This window comes from Brassica oleracea, chromosome C8, assembly GCF_000695525.1.
Source record: "Brassica oleracea var. oleracea cultivar TO1000 chromosome C8, BOL, whole genome shotgun sequence".
Taxonomy (NCBI): Eukaryota; Viridiplantae; Streptophyta; class Magnoliopsida; order Brassicales; family Brassicaceae; genus Brassica; species Brassica oleracea.
Window position 1 is genome coordinate 21,138,548 of NC_027755.1, and position 16,484 is coordinate 21,155,031.

At 38.2% G+C, this 16,484-nt stretch overlaps 3 protein-coding genes across 4 annotated transcripts; all 3 read right to left on the reverse strand.

Annotated features, from left to right (window-relative positions):
- Window positions 1-760: 760 nt before the first annotated feature.
- LOC106311937 (protein OBERON 3-like) lies at window positions 761-3,295 on the reverse strand. Its single transcript, XM_013749282.1, has 2 exons — window positions 1,542-3,295; window positions 761-1,463 (listed from the first exon to the last, which is right to left on the reverse strand). Exons 1-2 carry the CDS (start codon window positions 3,181-3,183, stop codon window positions 991-993), a joined length of 2,115 nt encoding a protein of 704 aa, XP_013604736.1. The 5' UTR covers window positions 3,184-3,295; the 3' UTR covers window positions 761-990.
- Window positions 3,296-3,860: 565 nt separating this feature from the next.
- Window positions 3,861-6,770, reverse strand: LOC106310804 (cyclin-SDS-like). Of its 2 annotated transcripts, XR_001263868.1 has the most exons (8): window positions 5,889-6,770; window positions 5,560-5,727; window positions 5,112-5,278; window positions 4,720-4,848; window positions 4,453-4,633; window positions 4,312-4,356; window positions 4,125-4,216; window positions 3,861-3,893 (listed from the first exon to the last, which is right to left on the reverse strand). XR_001263868.1 is itself a non-coding variant. In XM_013748028.1 (7 exons), the coding sequence occupies exons 1-7, from the start codon at window positions 6,768-6,770 to the stop codon at window positions 4,190-4,192; spliced, it is 1,599 nt and encodes a 532-aa protein (XP_013603482.1). In that variant the 3' UTR covers window positions 3,969-4,189. The 2 variants fall into 2 exon arrangements, 1 of the variants encoding a protein (XP_013603482.1); XM_013748028.1 differs by lacking the exon at window positions 3,861-3,893 and having other exon boundaries at window positions 3,969-4,216.
- Window positions 6,771-10,271: 3,501 nt separating this feature from the next.
- On the reverse strand, window positions 10,272-10,844 carry LOC106308925 (uncharacterized protein At4g04775-like). The gene is made up of 2 exons (XM_013746026.1): window positions 10,656-10,844; window positions 10,272-10,550 (listed from the first exon to the last, which is right to left on the reverse strand). Exons 1-2 carry the CDS (start codon window positions 10,842-10,844, stop codon window positions 10,272-10,274), a joined length of 468 nt encoding a protein of 155 aa, XP_013601480.1.
- Between the last annotated feature and the right edge of the window lie 5,640 nt (window positions 10,845-16,484).

Genomic DNA, 16,484 nt, shown 5'->3' on the forward strand with positions numbered 1-16,484 from the left:
CCTCAGGTCTTAGCGCCGCTTCTGGATCTTGAAGAAGAAGACGAGGAAAAGGGGAAGGCGGAGGGTAGGCGAGGGAGAAGGGGAGAGAGAGAGAGACAGAACCTCTCCCTTCATCTTTGATGCTTACGGTAAGTTATTTTTGCATATTTTATACTTTTAGTCATAGTGATAAATTTCCACGTCAGAAAGCAATTTCAACGGTCCGGAAAGTTTCGTGCCACTACCACTTGTTATAGTTTTGTTAGGATTGAGCTAATTTGCTCAAGAATTGAGAATTTGTACTTCCTACGCACACAGCTTCTTCCCTATTTGCACTCTATACCATATTTCCTTCCAATTTTCTTTTCCCTATCATTATCATTTTCTCACAATTCAATGGTATTCTACTCTTCTTAGGATATTAAGCTAATTTGCTCAAGAATTTATCTTTTTAAATGTCTTAAGTGGTATATTAACCCATGTTGCTCAAAAAAAATGTGGTATATTGACCCAAAAGAATGTAGTGTTATTGTTTTAGCCTTTATCTATTGAGATTAGTTAACTAAAACATTTGTATTCCAGAAAAAAAGAGAGAACTAAACTATTTTTATCTTTATATTCAAAAGTGAAATGTTTAAGTTTTGGGTGAAAAAATTCCGCAAAATTCACCTAACGACAAGTATTTCAGCTTATTTAACTAAGAATTTTATTTCTCCAAAATAAAATTCAAGCATCCACTGATGATTGTCTTATTCATTTTCATTTTTTTTGTACAGCATAATTGCATATGATTTACTTTATACAAAATAAATGTATCATACAATAAGCACATATTAAACATGCATAGTTGTTAATATAAGCAGAGAACCGAAATTATAGATTAGAAAGAAGAAAAAAAAACACATTCAGAAGGCAATTCCCATCAAGAGAAATAATTAAAGCACTCAAGACTGATGTTTCCCACAAAAGTAAATAAATGCATAACTGAAAGACTCTGTTTTTCAGATTCCTTCATACCAATTGTTGTCTTGTACTTTCCATTCTCTTCAGCAACCCTGCGATCTCAGACTCCATCCTCAGCTTCATGTTCCTGTAATCGCAGTGCGAGTTCTCAAGCTTCTTCAACTCCTCCAGCTTATTCCTCCTCCTCTCTTCCGTCTCCTTCAGACACAGCCGAGCTATCTTCTCCGCGTACTCCTCCTCCATCTTCTCCGTCTTCATTTCTGTCATCCTCTTGAAACTCTCCGCCTCTATCCTCGCCTCGTCCGCTTTCTTCTGGAACATTCTCGTTTCAGCCTCCTTGATCCTCACCATGCTCTCCAAACTATCGAAACTGTTCATCATCGCATCTGCTAACGCAAAGCCCTTCTTCATTTGGTCCTTGGACGTTGAAGGCGTCACGGATGCCTCGTCTTTTCTGTAGCTCGATTCTGCTACAACTGTTTGCTCTTTCGGTTCAGGAAACTCTGATACCGACTCTGCATCTGCAAGACACAAAGAATCAAACTTTTAACGTATAGAATCCATAAGCTTCTGTTGAGGCTCGTGTGAGCTAAACTTACAGTTGAAAAACTGAATGATGAAGTTAGAAGCATCTTGCGGAGAGATCTGTTTACTCTCCAGCTTCTTAACCATCTCACTAGCTTTGAGATGCAAAGCTTTGCCTTTACCATCATCGCTCCCACTAAAAACCTTTCCAACGCAGTCAAGCTCCTTGACAAGAGTCTCAGCCCCCCAGTTCTTAGCGCAACACACGAACACATCCTTAACGAACCCAAACATCTCCGACTTGTGAGCGCATCCAACGCAATGGAACAGCATCTCGGTCCTTCCTCGAGGACCTTTCACGCTATTCCCCGGTTTGATCAGATTCTCCCGAATCCCACACGCAGCGTGACACCAATGAGAACACACATCACACCCCACCCAACTACAAGTATTGCTAGCCGAATCAAACCTCAAGCAAACCGGACACATACAAGAGCTGCAAAAGCCTTTGTTTTTCGAACAGATCTTGCACTCACAGTCATCAACAGGTAACAGACTCTTGCAATTAACATTCCTGCATCTCAAGAAGAGGAAAATCTCCACAAGCTCGTTCATAGGGATTCTGATTTTACCAGAGAGGAAGTACTTAAGCCCCGTTCTCACGGATACAAGAATGTCCAGCTGGTCCTTGACGCATTTGGAGAGCGTCTCTTTGCAAAGATCGGATCTTTTGTCGATGTGGCTCTGAAGACACGTCAGCTTCTCCTTGTGCTCGGGAGAGTCGATCAAGTTTCTCAAGTACTCTTTAGCTGCTTCCAGGGTCTCTTCAGCCATCCCTTGGATAATCAACGCCACGGAAGAGATAGACTTCGAAACGATGTCGTAGAGGACCTTCTCCGATCTAACCGCGTCGTCTTCTTCCGGATTGGGTAATTTGGCGGCGACGGCTTCGGTCCCGGGACGAGCTGGGAGCTCGGAAGGGAAGAAGGAGTACTCGGAGGAGTTCGAGGGTTTGCCGGAGAAGGGATTGACCGCGAGGACTCCGCCGCCGCCGCCGTCGCCGACGGGTCTGAATCGGCTGTGGACGGATCCGTTGGTTCCTTCGCCGGCGCACCAGACGTGATCGGAGGTCTCGAAGTCCGTGGAGTTTCGAGTCATCGAGCAGCTCATGTTGTGGGAGAAAGGGTGGGAGTGGGAGTACGACGCCGTCGCCGCCGTGAAGTCGTTCGAAAACGACGCCGTTCGCTCGCTGCTCGCTACCCTCGGCCTTTTGACGGCGTTTGAGGCCGTCAGAGATAGAGAGACGTCGGGGAGAGATAGAGAGAGGTTTAGCGTCTCGATCTTATTATTCTCTTCTTCTTTGACGACGTCATCGTCGTGATGGGCCTTTCGTTTGGTTTCTCTGAGGTTGAAGAAGTCTCTCTCGATCCGCTTCTCGTCGTAGCTTGGATTCTCGGAGATGGTTGTTACCACTTCTTTCCCCTTTTGGTCAGCGATTTTCTCGGAGAGGTCGCGGTTCTCGCCGCAGAGGTAGCTGAGAGTGAGCTCGTTTCCTGATCTGGGCGAGGATTTAGAAGGAGACCCATCGAGGTTACTGGACCGGACGCTGATTCTCTCAGGTTGATTGTTGTTGTTGTTGAGATGAGAGAATAGAGGCTTTGATGTTTTGGTTCGAGAGCATTCGCCGTCGATAGCGAGATCTTTCTCTCCTATCATGGCGTTGGATAGAGAATCTGGGAGAGAGAATGAGAAAATAAAGGAGAGAGAGAGAGAGAGATGGAATAGTTTGGTCGTCTTAATTGCAAAAGCAGTAATAAAGTAAGAATTACGAGGGTAGTTTGTCATTGTCCAGCAGTATAAGTAAACGGCTGTTTTTTTTTTTTGAAGTGTTCACACGAGTCACGAGACGCGGTTTTTTCGTCACGTTTCGATAAAGTTAAACAGTCCTCTCGAATAAATATCCCATTACTCAAGAGGGCATTTATCCGGCGTTACATCTCTTTCCTTTCAAGTTTCAAACAAAGATGAATATAAAAAGTGTTATTGACGTACTAAATAGAAATAAAGTAAGCTAAAGTGAATGGCTTAATAATTGTATAATCAGAAACAAAATTATAATAAACAATATTACAGTCCTATTAGGTGATTTAGGTATCAAGAATATATAAAGGGGGTAGACCAGGTCGGAATCTAAATATTCGAGCAAAAAGTCAACGCGTTACGTATTATTGATGCCCAACTTGTTATATTCTTATCTCTGTTTTGTAAGCACTTGTGCCACTTAATAAGATAACAATCTTGGTCAACTTTTGAGTACAGCCACCAATGAGCTTTAGTTAAGGCCCATTATAAACCCAAGGCAATTTCTTGATTTTGTAGTTGAACATGATAAATCTCATTGATCTTAGAAACAGAGACTTTGTTTCCTGATCAATCAAAAAACAGAATAAATGAACAAGAAAATGATTTTTAATAAAATGGGAGTGTAGTGTATTGGGAAAAATAAGCAATAAATTTTGGTGGCGACACAAATAATTGGGTATTAGTATGCCAATACAACAGCTAAAAAGTCCAGAGATCAAGTATATAAATCTGTAGAGGCATTGCTTAGTTTATACCAATTATATACTATTTGTTTAATAAATGGTAATAATAACCTGTGAGTTCGTATGGGGAGTATACTGTGTTCTGGTTTGGGGGGGTATTTGTTGTTGTTGATTGCTTACTGCCCAAGGAACCATTCCAGGCTCTGTATATAGAAACACTAATTTAAAACTCCTTCCCTAACCCTCTTAGTGGAGAATAAGTGGTCTGATTACTATGAGAGTGATGTTTAAAATATACCTTGACGCATTCATGCAGGTCGTTATCTTTTGTTCTAACATGAACCTGCAGAAGGAGAGAGAAAAGAGGTTTGGGATTGTAATTATTCTGTATATTCTTGAAATCAAAAAGTATTTAAAGTAGTGTTGAAGAGACTGGTACCTTTACGACTCGTTGGTAGGCTGAGATTTTGTTGTGTTTGATGCAGGCAAGAACTACGAGTCCGGCTGCTACACTCGAGGGCCAAAAACAGAGTTGTGTGTGATCGGACAGTGACGCAACGGCAAAGGATTTGGCTACCCTTTCAACTTCTCGATTAGCTCGAGCAGCTTTTAGGTAAAACCTGAGAAGTATAAAAGATAGTTATTATGTATCTTTCAGTGTGCATGTGTCTCGGAACAGAAAATATATAGTAATAGAGGTTTTTACCATAAGAAGTTAAAGATTGTGGGTGAGAAGCATTTGAAGTTGAGGACTTCTAGAATCAGCCACTCCATTGCCACCACTTCATGACGGCTATACTTTAGGTTCTCAATGTAGAAGTTCCTTTTCCGGATGCTACATAGATGGAGGAAATATCAGGTGAGCAGCTTTCTAGACGGCTATGTGTGTGTTGAAAGGGTTTTACCAAAAAGAGCTTTCTGGAAACAGAATTCAATATTTGACAGACATGACTATATAGGATTTGTATCTAGACTATTAACCTATTATCAGTGAATAATACTCAGTTTCTTGAAATGGTCCTTTTCTTATTCCTATTCAAAACATTTATTTAATGAACAGAAAAGGTCAGAATAATGAAGATGGATAATGGTTAGTACCTATTGTAAAGTTGGTTTTCTTCAATCCTGGTGGCCAGAGTAAGACTCGCAATCCCGACTAGTACTAGAGTCCTCTCGCTGTTGAAGGATCCTTTGCTCAAGAATCGATCCAGCAGACTAACTCCTAGAAACAAGGTCTCTTGCTGAAACCCCATGTCAGAACATTGCTGCGTATAGTCAGAGAGAAGACAATCAGCTACAAAAGATTACCATAGCTAAGCTGATACATATATAAACCATATAAGGTTCGGAGGTGGGCTATAGATTTCCTCAGGCTAAAACACCTTATAAGCCAGCACCAAGATCTCCAAATATTAGTTCTTAACATCAGTAACTACCATAAATGGATCTTCAAATTGCATTTCCCTTTACAATCGTCTCTTACTGATGTGTATATTTCTGAGATTTAACATTCAGATGCATATAAGAACAGAATGATAATGTTCACCTCCACAATCCATCGAACCATGATCAAGCGTAGACGAGGGATGAAATCAGCGTGGTCCATCCTGGAGCAGTAAGCCTTAGCACAGTCACGCAAATACGCATGGCTTCTCTCTCTTTCCCTCAGCATTTGATAGCTCTCTTCCACCTCTTCATCTTCAAATCTTACCAGCTAAACGAAAACGTATATTCAAGATTCATTCCATGATAAAATATCCGATTCAAATGCTAAGGACATTTTAGAACAAATCTCAGATCAAATTAGACTAGCAAATCGAGTGAAACTTCAAGCAATTAACCACACCTTCAATCTGTAATCTAAATAGCACTTACTTCAGAGTGAATTTCACGGTTTTGATCATGGCGAGAAGATTCGAAACCGTTGGGAATCGTGGATCTACAGAACTGTTCCTTGTACTGAAGGTACAGAGAGCGAGTATGTGAAACTGGAGAACCAGAGCTAGATTTCTCAGAGAATTGGCTTCCGGAATCGAAGTACATTGACGGAGTGTAATCCGATGAATCGAGGTCGGAGGACTGCGAAAATATCTGGGAACGCTGCTCCGATAAATCATCCTCGTAATCGTCCGAAACATCTTCGCCGGAGAACGTCTCCGTGCAAGCGAGATCGGAGACGCATCCGACTGTCTCAACCTCCGGCTTCAGTTCCTTTACCTCTTCCATGAATCCGCTCCGTTTGGAGATTTCGGTTTCTTCGTTATCGCCTCCGAGCTTCGAGCAAGACTCCACCGCCGAAACGAATGAAACGACGTCGCTCTCCTTACTCTCGGCGAATGTCACGTCGGATCGTGTGAAGGACGATTCGCTTGCTTCAGTCTCATCTATGATCTTCTCCTTGGTTAGCTTAGAGTATGATCTAGTGATCCTCCGAAACTTCGGATCAGCGATCGTCTCCTTCTTTACATCTTTACCAGGTCGAGAAACTTCTTCCTCTTCAATTCGATTCTTCCCGAAGCTCTTCTCGACTCTGCTAGAACCGCATGAAACGTTGTCGTCGACTGCAGAGAGCAAATTGGAGCAGGAATCAACGGAAGCAGCGGATACTCCTACTTCCTTGTGGCAGAGAGGTGGCTGGATAGAAACTGGAGATATCTGAGCTCTCTTCCGGCGAGATGGAATCGATCGAAGCTTCTTCCCGGGGAACGGCGTCGGCTCAGCCTTGCGCTTTGAAATCCTCGACGCCATCTCCTTCATCTTGTGACACGAAACTTCTCCGAAGAAAGTTTTAGATTCGAATTCAGATTTCAAATTCGAAAATGGAAGTTCGTTTTGGTTAGTTGGTTAGAGAGTAGAGAGTATGATGCAGTTGTGGAAGTTTATAGCGTGAGGATGGTAGAAAGTGAGAGGGGGTTTTGATTCGCTGCGGGTAGGTCTACGTGAACCTACTTTTTCCACTAATTTTAGTGCCGCAAATCGCAACCTGGACGCTAGTCTCCTTTCTCACTTATGCATTTTGAATTTATGCACTTTGTATGAGTCACAATTACAACAGCTAAAAGCATGCAGTTTGATGATTACTTCAACTGGTTGGTATATTTTTTAACTAGTGGTTTGCTCACGCTTTCGCGCGGGTTATTCAGTTTAAAATTTATGATTTTGTTGGATAATTTTCATCATCAATAGATATAGAGTTATGATTTGAACTTTTTATGGGTCGACGAGCTGTTTCCCCACGAGAAGTATCATATAGCGCCAAATCTCTCCGAAACTATTGCCTCTGTCTATATGTCCCCGAGATTAAAGTTTTATATCTATTTCCCCCCGAATACATAGTTAGAGACCTATTTCCCCACAATGATCGAATTAGTTGGTTTATTATCAGTTTACTGTTTAAGTTAAACCATAAACCACTTAAAGTTGATAGTTAACCAAATAAGATCCAATTAAGATCGATTTAAACCCGATTTAAACCCGATTTAAGACCCGGACTCATTAAAAAAAGTGATCCAAACCCATACCCGAGTATTCTTCATCGATACACTTGATAGAAAAATTCCCAACTTGTTGAACCCTAGAAAACAAAATCTCATTCGATTTGGAAGCAGCGATCAATGGAGTCAGTATCTGAAGCATTTCAAAACGCAGAGGGTCCAAACGTGGAAGATGAGTTCGACGAAGAAGCCGTGGAGAGAGACGCGTTCGAAATCGAACAACTGGTAGATAACTACGTCAACGAGCCTTCAATTCGACATGATGAGATTCCAGAAAGTGATAGTGATGACAGCGATAACGAGGGTAACAAGAGTGAGAAAGTTTCGAAACAGAAGTCAAGCAACCCTGTGAGGCGTGGTAACGGGATATTGTACAAGGATCAGAGATTCTTCAATGGAGTGGCTTTTAAGGAGTGTGTCCTTGATTACGCACTCAGAACAGGTCGGAATATCAAACAGTATAGGTATGATAAAGATAAGATTGGATTTAAATGTGTTGGTGGATTGAGTGAAGATGAAGGTGAAGCTTGTGAATGGAAAGTATATGCATTTGTGCTTCCTAGTGACAATATATGGAAAGTTAGGGTCTTTGTAGAAAAGCATAGTTGTGTTCCTAATGGATCATGTGAGATGTTGAAGGTTCCACAGATTGCTAGGTTGTTCGTCGATAAGATTAGAGAGGAACCGGAGTATTATATGCCCATGAAAATAGAGGAAATAATTCAGGAGAAATGGGGACTCACTGTCTCGAGGCCGCAGTGTCAAGCAGCTAGGATTAAGGCGTTGAAGTGAATTGAATTTGAATATGATCACCAGTTTGCACGGCTCTGTGATTATGCGGCAGAGCTAATTCTGTCAAATAGTGATTCAACAGCAGAGATTGAGACACTGACAAATACCGTTGGTAAAGAAGAGTTTAACCGGTTTTACGTTTGTTTTAATAATATCAAACAAACCTGGAAAGATACATGTAGACCACTGATAGGGATGGATGGTTGCTTCCTGAAACACAAAGTAAAGGGTCAGTTTCTGGTTGCATTAGGAAGAGATGCTGATAATGCTATATATCCAATAGCTTGGGGTGTTGTCCAAGTTGAAAATAATGACAACTGGTTATGGTTTGTGAGTAAAGTTAGAGACGACTTGGGGCTGAAGGATGGCAATGATTTTATCTTGGTTTCAGATCGCCAAAAGGTCAGACATTTTATCTTGATATTCTGTTTAGGTTAAACGATTTGGGGCTGATTGCTGAGTTGTTGTTTTTTTAGAGATTGATACACGCTGTCAATTTGGCGCTACCCAAGATTGAGCACAGAATGTGTGTGAGACACATATATGGTAATCTGAAGAAGAAACATTGGAGTAAATCAGACATGAAACCATATATATGGGGCTTGGCATGGAGCTACAACGAAGCAGAGTTCCAACAACGTTTAGACAGAATATTCAATTACGATTCTGCAGTGTATGATGATGTTCAGAGGATGAATCCAAGGACTTGGTGTAGAGCTTTCTACAAGATAGGGAGTTGCTGTGAAGATGTTGAAAACAACTCAACCGAGTCTTTCAATAGCACTATAACAAATGCTAGAGAGAAGCCATTTGTCCCAATGCTGGAAACCGTTAGGTGACTTGCAATGGCACGCATTGCTAAGCGTTCTGCTATTTCTCATAATCACAAAGGTAAAGTCATGTTCTGTTTTTATGTTTTCTTGTGTTGCTTTATTTATATTTTAATGTTCTGTTTTTATTTTTTCATGTTCAGTTTTTATGTTTCAGGTCTTTGTACACCATACGTTGTAGATTTTCTCGCAGAAGAGCATAAGAAAGCTTCACTATGCACAGTGAAAAGAAGCACAAATGGGATGTATGAAGCAAAGGTTGATGGGTGTACTTACCGTGTGAGTTTGGAGAGGAGAACTTGCACTTGCAAGAAATTTGAGATTTGTGGAATTCCCTGCGAGCATGCCTATGGCGTGATGCTACAGAATAAACTCGCTCCAGAAAACTTTGTCTGCCATTGGTTTCGTACTGCTATATGGAGACGGAACTATACTGAAGGTCTTGTTCCAGTGAGAGGTGCTCCGTTTTGGCCTTCCACGAGTGCTCCTAATGTTCACATTCCTCCTGATCCAAAACAACCGGGGAAGAAGAAGATTACCAAAGCAGAAAAGAAAAGAAAGAAAGGAGTTAATGAATCACCGACAAAGAAGCAACCTAAGCACAAGAAACGTACAATGCATTGTGGAATTTGTGGAAAAGCTGACCACAACTCAAGGTTTCAAAAAAAGAACCAGGTTGTTCAATTCTTCATCGCCTATTTTGTGTAGCAAGACAAGGATTCACTAATCTTTCTCTCTTTTGTGTTTTGTCAGCCCTCTCAAGCTCATTCTCCAGCTCCTTCTCAAACAGCTTCACCAACGAATTGTCAAGCTTGATGAGTGTTTGTTCTTTATATGTTGTCTAGACCTTATCTCGTTTTCTGTGGATGTTTGTGGGGTTGAACTTTTTAGGTAGAAAGTATCTAAATCTTATTTGAAAATCAATATCTTTTGCCCTTTTTTATGCGGAGATCACATGGCTCTTTTGTTTACGTTTTATTTGTGCAAGCACATGGCTTTCATGTTTGTTTATGTTATCTTTTGTCGATTTTCAATGCTCATATATTAAAACTTAAAGGTCTTACAATACTACTAGAACACAATAAGAACATGGAACAGTCTTAAAATATTACTTAAAAACACAACAAGCTGAACCATTTTCTTCATACAACCTTGCCCACTATCACTCCCAATACTACACATCCAACAAGTCCTAATACCATCATTTTCTTCATGCTTGCTTTGGCTTCTATCAACACTTGTTCTACCTGATCAAATATCTCTTTTTCCACTGTCATTTGAACTTTCTCAGCCAACAAAGTCTCTGTTTTTGCCATCTCTATCAGTTGTTCTTCATGCCTTGCAATTTTGAATTGGAGTGATTCAACTTCGTTTATCAAAACCTCATCAATCCACTTGAATACATGGTTATCATTCATAAGCTACATCATGAATTGCAACATAAAACATCAATCATTTATTTGGCTCTCATCGCAAAATCAATTAAACAAAACAGAAACACTTAGGCATAACAAAAAAGAACTCACCTTCTTCGCTGCAGCATGGGCACATCGGAAGTATCTTCTGTATGGGTTGTGGTCGGATTTTGACATCAGAGGGACAATTTCAGTGCCACACCAACATCTCTTTGGAATCCCTATTATCTTTCCACCTCTACGAAGAGAACTACTTCCTCCACTCGATGCTCCAGATACATCACTTGAAGCCCCTGACATTATGATTCTTCAAAAGCAGAGATAGAGAATTTAGGGTTCTTATTTTTGTTTTCAGAGATTTGGGGATGTCTGTGTTTCGGGTTTATGAACATATGTAAGGGTCGGGTTAGTTTTGTTTTTGCTCGGGTATTACTTTTGGTCGGGTTTTAGTTTGGGTCGTGATTTCGGTTTAGTCTCAGGTAAAGTAGTAAACCGATAATAAACCAACTAATTCAAACATTGTGGGGAAATAGGTCTCGAACTATGTATTCGGGGGGAAATAGATATAAAACTTTAATCTCGGGGACATATAGACAGAGGCAATAGTTTCGGAGAGATTTGGCGCTATATGATACTTCTCGTGGGGAAATAGCTCGTCGACCCACTTTTTATTAGAGTAATGACCTGTGATGATAGGAGCTGATATTGAAGTTGAAACCCTTAAAAATATTTTTTTTTAAAATCGTAGTTGCAGGACATGAGCTTTTAGAACTGAACTGTTTAGACGCTTTCTGATAATTGGTTTTCATGCTTCCCTTTCTACTGGTTGAGGAATGTTTTAAGTGAGCTTCTTCTGGGAGATTTGAATGTTGTTATGTTATTGTTTTAGAATTATTTATTTGTTTGAGGAAAAATTGGTGTGGCATTCAAGACTTTTTTTGTTATATGAGGTGATCTAACCGCGATGATGATGTTGTAGGTCAGATTTCAAGTGGATTTGAGGATTTGAGGATTTGTTGAAGTTTTTGTTGACTTTGTAATACTTTACAGGCTGATGTGGGAAACTTTGGTTGGTTTCAGCAAAAAAAAAAATTTGGTTGATTTCCGTTCATGTTCGGCCTCTGTGTTAATTTAAAATTTGTTAATCATATCAATTTATGAATATACGGCGAGGGTGGGGTGTGTCTTATATTTAGTTAATTGGAATAGAAAAAGAAATTACAGCGAAGAAAGGAGAGGAGAAGTGAGATGGAGAAGAAGAAGCTACAGCTGAGGAAGGAGAGGAGAGAGTTTACAAGAACCGTCTCTTGCTTCCCCTAATGCATAGCTGCAGCTTACACTAATATATGATAATGTTGAAAGAGGTTTAGAGCCTTTCTTGTCTCTGTTTTTCAAGAAAATAGCAATTTTGTAGTGGTTATTTTACTGATTTAGATAGTATTATGAAGTTTTACTAATTAATTGATAAAAAAATTAAAACGATTCTCATATACCATAAAAGAGAGTTTAACATATATTAATACAAATTTAGAATGTCGTCAGAAAATTTAGAACAACAATAAAAAGTATAAGTTTTAGTATATAGAGCGTTTAAGGTAACACATAGATTTTGAGAAAAAAATTCAAAAAACATAATAATATTGCTTTAATGCATAGTTGCCTCATGTACTAATATATGATTATGGTCAAAGAGGTTTGAAAACTTTGTTGTCTCCATTTCTTTAGAGAATATCGATTTTATAATTGTTAGTCCACTAATTTAGGGAGTATATGAAATTTCACTATATTAATTTATTAAAAAAAAATGAACGATGCTCATTTACTATGAAAGACAGTTTAGCATACATTAATACAAATGTAGAATGTGGTTAGAAATTTTAAAACAACACTAAATATTATAGCCTTCAGTATATAAAGCATTTACCTAAATTCAATATTTTTGAAAAGGTTAACACATTGATTTTGAGAAAATTTAAAAAAATATGACAATATTGTTTTAATGCATAGCACTAACATATGATGGTGTTGAAAGAGGTTTGGAGTCTTTGTTGTCTCCGTTTTTCAAGAAAATAGTCATTTTATAGTGGTAATTCTACCGATTTTGAGAGTATTATGAAGTTTTACTAAATTAATTAATAAAAAATTATAATGATTCTCATATACCATGAAAGAGAGTTTAAAATATATTAATACAAATGTATAATATGGTTATAAATCTTAAAACAACACTAAAAAGTTTAGGCTTTAGTATATAGAGCGTTTAACGTAAAACTCAATATTTTCGTAGGGAACACATAGATTTTGAAAAAAAAAAAAAAAAATATAACAATATTGCTGTAAAGCATAGTTGCCACTTGTACTAATATATGATGATGGTCAAAGAGGTTTGGAACCTTTGTTGTCTCCATTTCTCTAGAGAATAGTGATTTTATAATGGTTAGTCTAATAATTTAGAGATTATATGAAGCTTTACTAAATTAACTTATAAAAAATATTGACAGATGCTCATGCATCATGAAAGAGAGTTTATCGTACATTAATACAAATATAGAATGTGGTTAGAAATTTTAAAACAACACTAAATATTATAGCCTTCAGTATATAAAGCATTTACCTAAATTCAATATTTTTGAAAAGGTTAACACATTGATTTTGAGAAAATTTAAAAAAATATGACAATATTGTTTTAATGCATAGCACTAACATATGATGGTGTTGAAAGAGGTTTGGAGTCTTTGTTGTCTCCGTTTTTCAAGAAAATAGTCATTTTATAGTGGTAATTCTACCGATTTTGAGAGTATTATGAAGTTTTACTAAATTAATTAATAAAAAATTATAATGATTCTCATATACCATGAAAGAGAGTTTAACATACATTAATACAAATGTAGAATGTGGTTAGAAATTTTAAAACAACACTAAATATTATAGCCTTCAGTATATAAAGCATTTACCTAAATTCAATATTTTTGAAAAGGTTAACACATTGATTTTGAGAAAATTTAAAAAAATATGACAATATTGTTTTAATGCATAGCACTAACATATGATGGTGTTGAAAGAGGTTTGGAGTCTTTGTTGTCTCCGTTTTTCAAGAAAATAGTCATTTTATAGTGGTAATTCTACCGATTTTGAGAGTATTATGAAGTTTTACTAAATTAATTAATAAAAAATTATAATGATTCTCATATACCATGAAAGAGAGTTTAAAATATATTAATACAAATGTATAATATGGTTATAAATCTTAAAACAACACTAAAAAGTTTAGGCTTTAGTATATAGAGCGTTTAACGTAAAACTCAATATTTTCGTAGGGAACACATAGATTTTGAAAAAAAAAAAAAAAAATATAACAATATTGCTGTAAAGCATAGTTGCCACTTGTACTAATATATGATGATGGTCAAAGAGGTTTGGAACCTTTGTTGTCTCCATTTCTCTAGAGAATAGTGATTTTATAATGGTTAGTCTAATAATTTAGAGATTATATGAAGCTTTACTAAATTAACTTATAAAAAATATTGACAGATGCTCATGCATCATGAAAGAGAGTTTATCGTACATTAATACAAATATAGAATGTGGTTAGAAATTTTAAAACAACACTAAATAAACAGAGTGGGTAACCTTTTCCAATTGGTTTCGTAAGGGCTGTTCTTTTGGTGAACGCGGGTAGTTGCGGCAGCGGCTGAAAATTTAAGCTATCACCACTGCAAAACACAGCACCCGTGAAACACCGCCAGCCTGCTTTTCTTGACGTTGCGTCTGATCGCGAGGAGTAAATGGAACGCTGAATATTTCAGCGTCAGCTGCTCCCCCATATTTTGTACTTGCGGCAGTTTATCAGCGTTCATTTTAATTTCCGTGCCGTTAAATTTGCTTTCCGTCTGACTATAATTTCAGTCGCTGCCGCAACTAGCGGGGTTCACCAAAAGAACAGCCCTGTAGTGAAACTCCTGTTGAGCTGAGGCGTGCAACACCTTATCTTCAGAGGTTGAGAAATTAACAAAATCAAATGTTGCTGCAGCTGATTCCTTTTCAATTAGTTGGTTCTTTTTCCTGAGACTACACAGCTTTCCTCCAGGCTCAAATACAACATGCTTCATGCCCATTTCGTGTCTTGAAAGCTCCACTGCTCTGGTCTTGTTCCAAACAAAAGGACTGATGAGAAAAGTACTCAAGAAAGTCCTTTGAAAATCAGATGGATCAAAGACAATCAGCTTATTCATTCCATGATCTTCTTGTGGTTCAGTGGGTGCCTCCTCTTCTATCACCTTCTGTATGATAGGAACCATGACCTCTTGAACTGGTTTCTTTTCTTTTTGAATGACAGGAGCAGATACTTTGGCCTGATCTTCTTGGATAGGTGCAGCTAAGTCTGGTTCTGCAGCTTTAAGTTCTGAGACAGTAGAAACTGATTCTTGATGCTTTATGAGCTTCTTCTGCTTGTCTAAATGCTTGATGATGTTAATAATCTCCTTGTCAATGCTACTGATTTTTTTCTCATAATCAGCCATCTTGGTTTCTTCTTTTCTTGTTCTTTTCTGCCTTTGATTCTTGGATGAATGTAGCTCATGGCGAAAAGATTCAAGTTTGGAGTCCATCATCTTCTCCATTCTCGTAGTCATTGCTTCAAGTATAAACCTTTCATCCTTAGTAAGTTTTCCTTTCTGATCACCTGCCATGGTACCTGAAACAGAAAACAACACACAGCAGTAACAAGTTCTAAAGAAAACAAACAATCAACTTGTAACAGAGACAGATACAAATTGAAATTCAATTCTAAATAAAACAAGTTGATAATCAGAACAGGTTGATAATCAGAAACAAATAACCACAAGAAAAGAAACGATCAATTTTGAACCAAACATAAACTGATCAAACGACAAAAATCAAACCTTTAACTTCTCTGATCAATTTCGAACTCAACCAAAGACAAGAACAGATCGATTTCTCAATAATTATCAGATTCAATTCAACAAAACAAATCTGAAACTTCTTCAACAAGGATCCGAAGAGTCTAATACCAGGAATAAGATCAAACAACCCTATTTCGATAGATTTCTTCACAAGAAATATAGATCAACACGAAATCAAAGAGTATATGAAAAGACTTCAACAGATTTATGATCAAAACACTCAGATTTATCAGATTTCAACAATAGAAACACAGATCGATCAAAATCACAACAGAATATGAAGAGATCAAATCGACAACAGATAGAAATCAAAACACTTCCCTTCCAGAATGGCTCTGATACCACTTAATGAGATCCTAGGATGATGCTCTGGAACAGATGGGATAATCCTTGCAGAAACGAATCAAAAGACTCAAGCTTCTCAAGGTATGTGGATCGAATGGTGACACAAGAGGCTGCGGAAAGGCTTCTTGATACTCCTAGGCTTAGATCGGATATGACACACCTCTCTAAAGCCCTTGGGCGTTGGATATTACACACCAACAGACTGGATATTACACACCAGACACACTTCAACTCGCCAAAGACAAGAGAGAAGAGAGAAAAAGGGTTTTTGATAAAAGATTGCTTAATGATCATGGGGGGTCACGACCAGAATATAAAGAGAGGCCCTTGTACATGCACAAGGTCTCGAAAATAGAAATAAAAATAAAGGGAACAGGCTCCCTTGGAAACTAAACAAAGACCAAGTTTTCGAAATTATTCAAAACATAAAACATATGATAAAAATAACATAAGATAGATAATGTGGTTGGTCCGGGATCATCATCTAGGAGATGTGAAAGTAAACTTGTGGCCTCGTTAAAAACCTTCCTTTGGAAAACCCAGTGGGACAAAACCAAAGGTTAGGAAAAGATCACACACAAGCTACTTGCCTAGATGATGATCAGCTTGAAGGTGGAGTAGCTTGAATGATGGTTAAGGTGTCTTGGATGATCAAGCTTCGGCCAAGACTAAT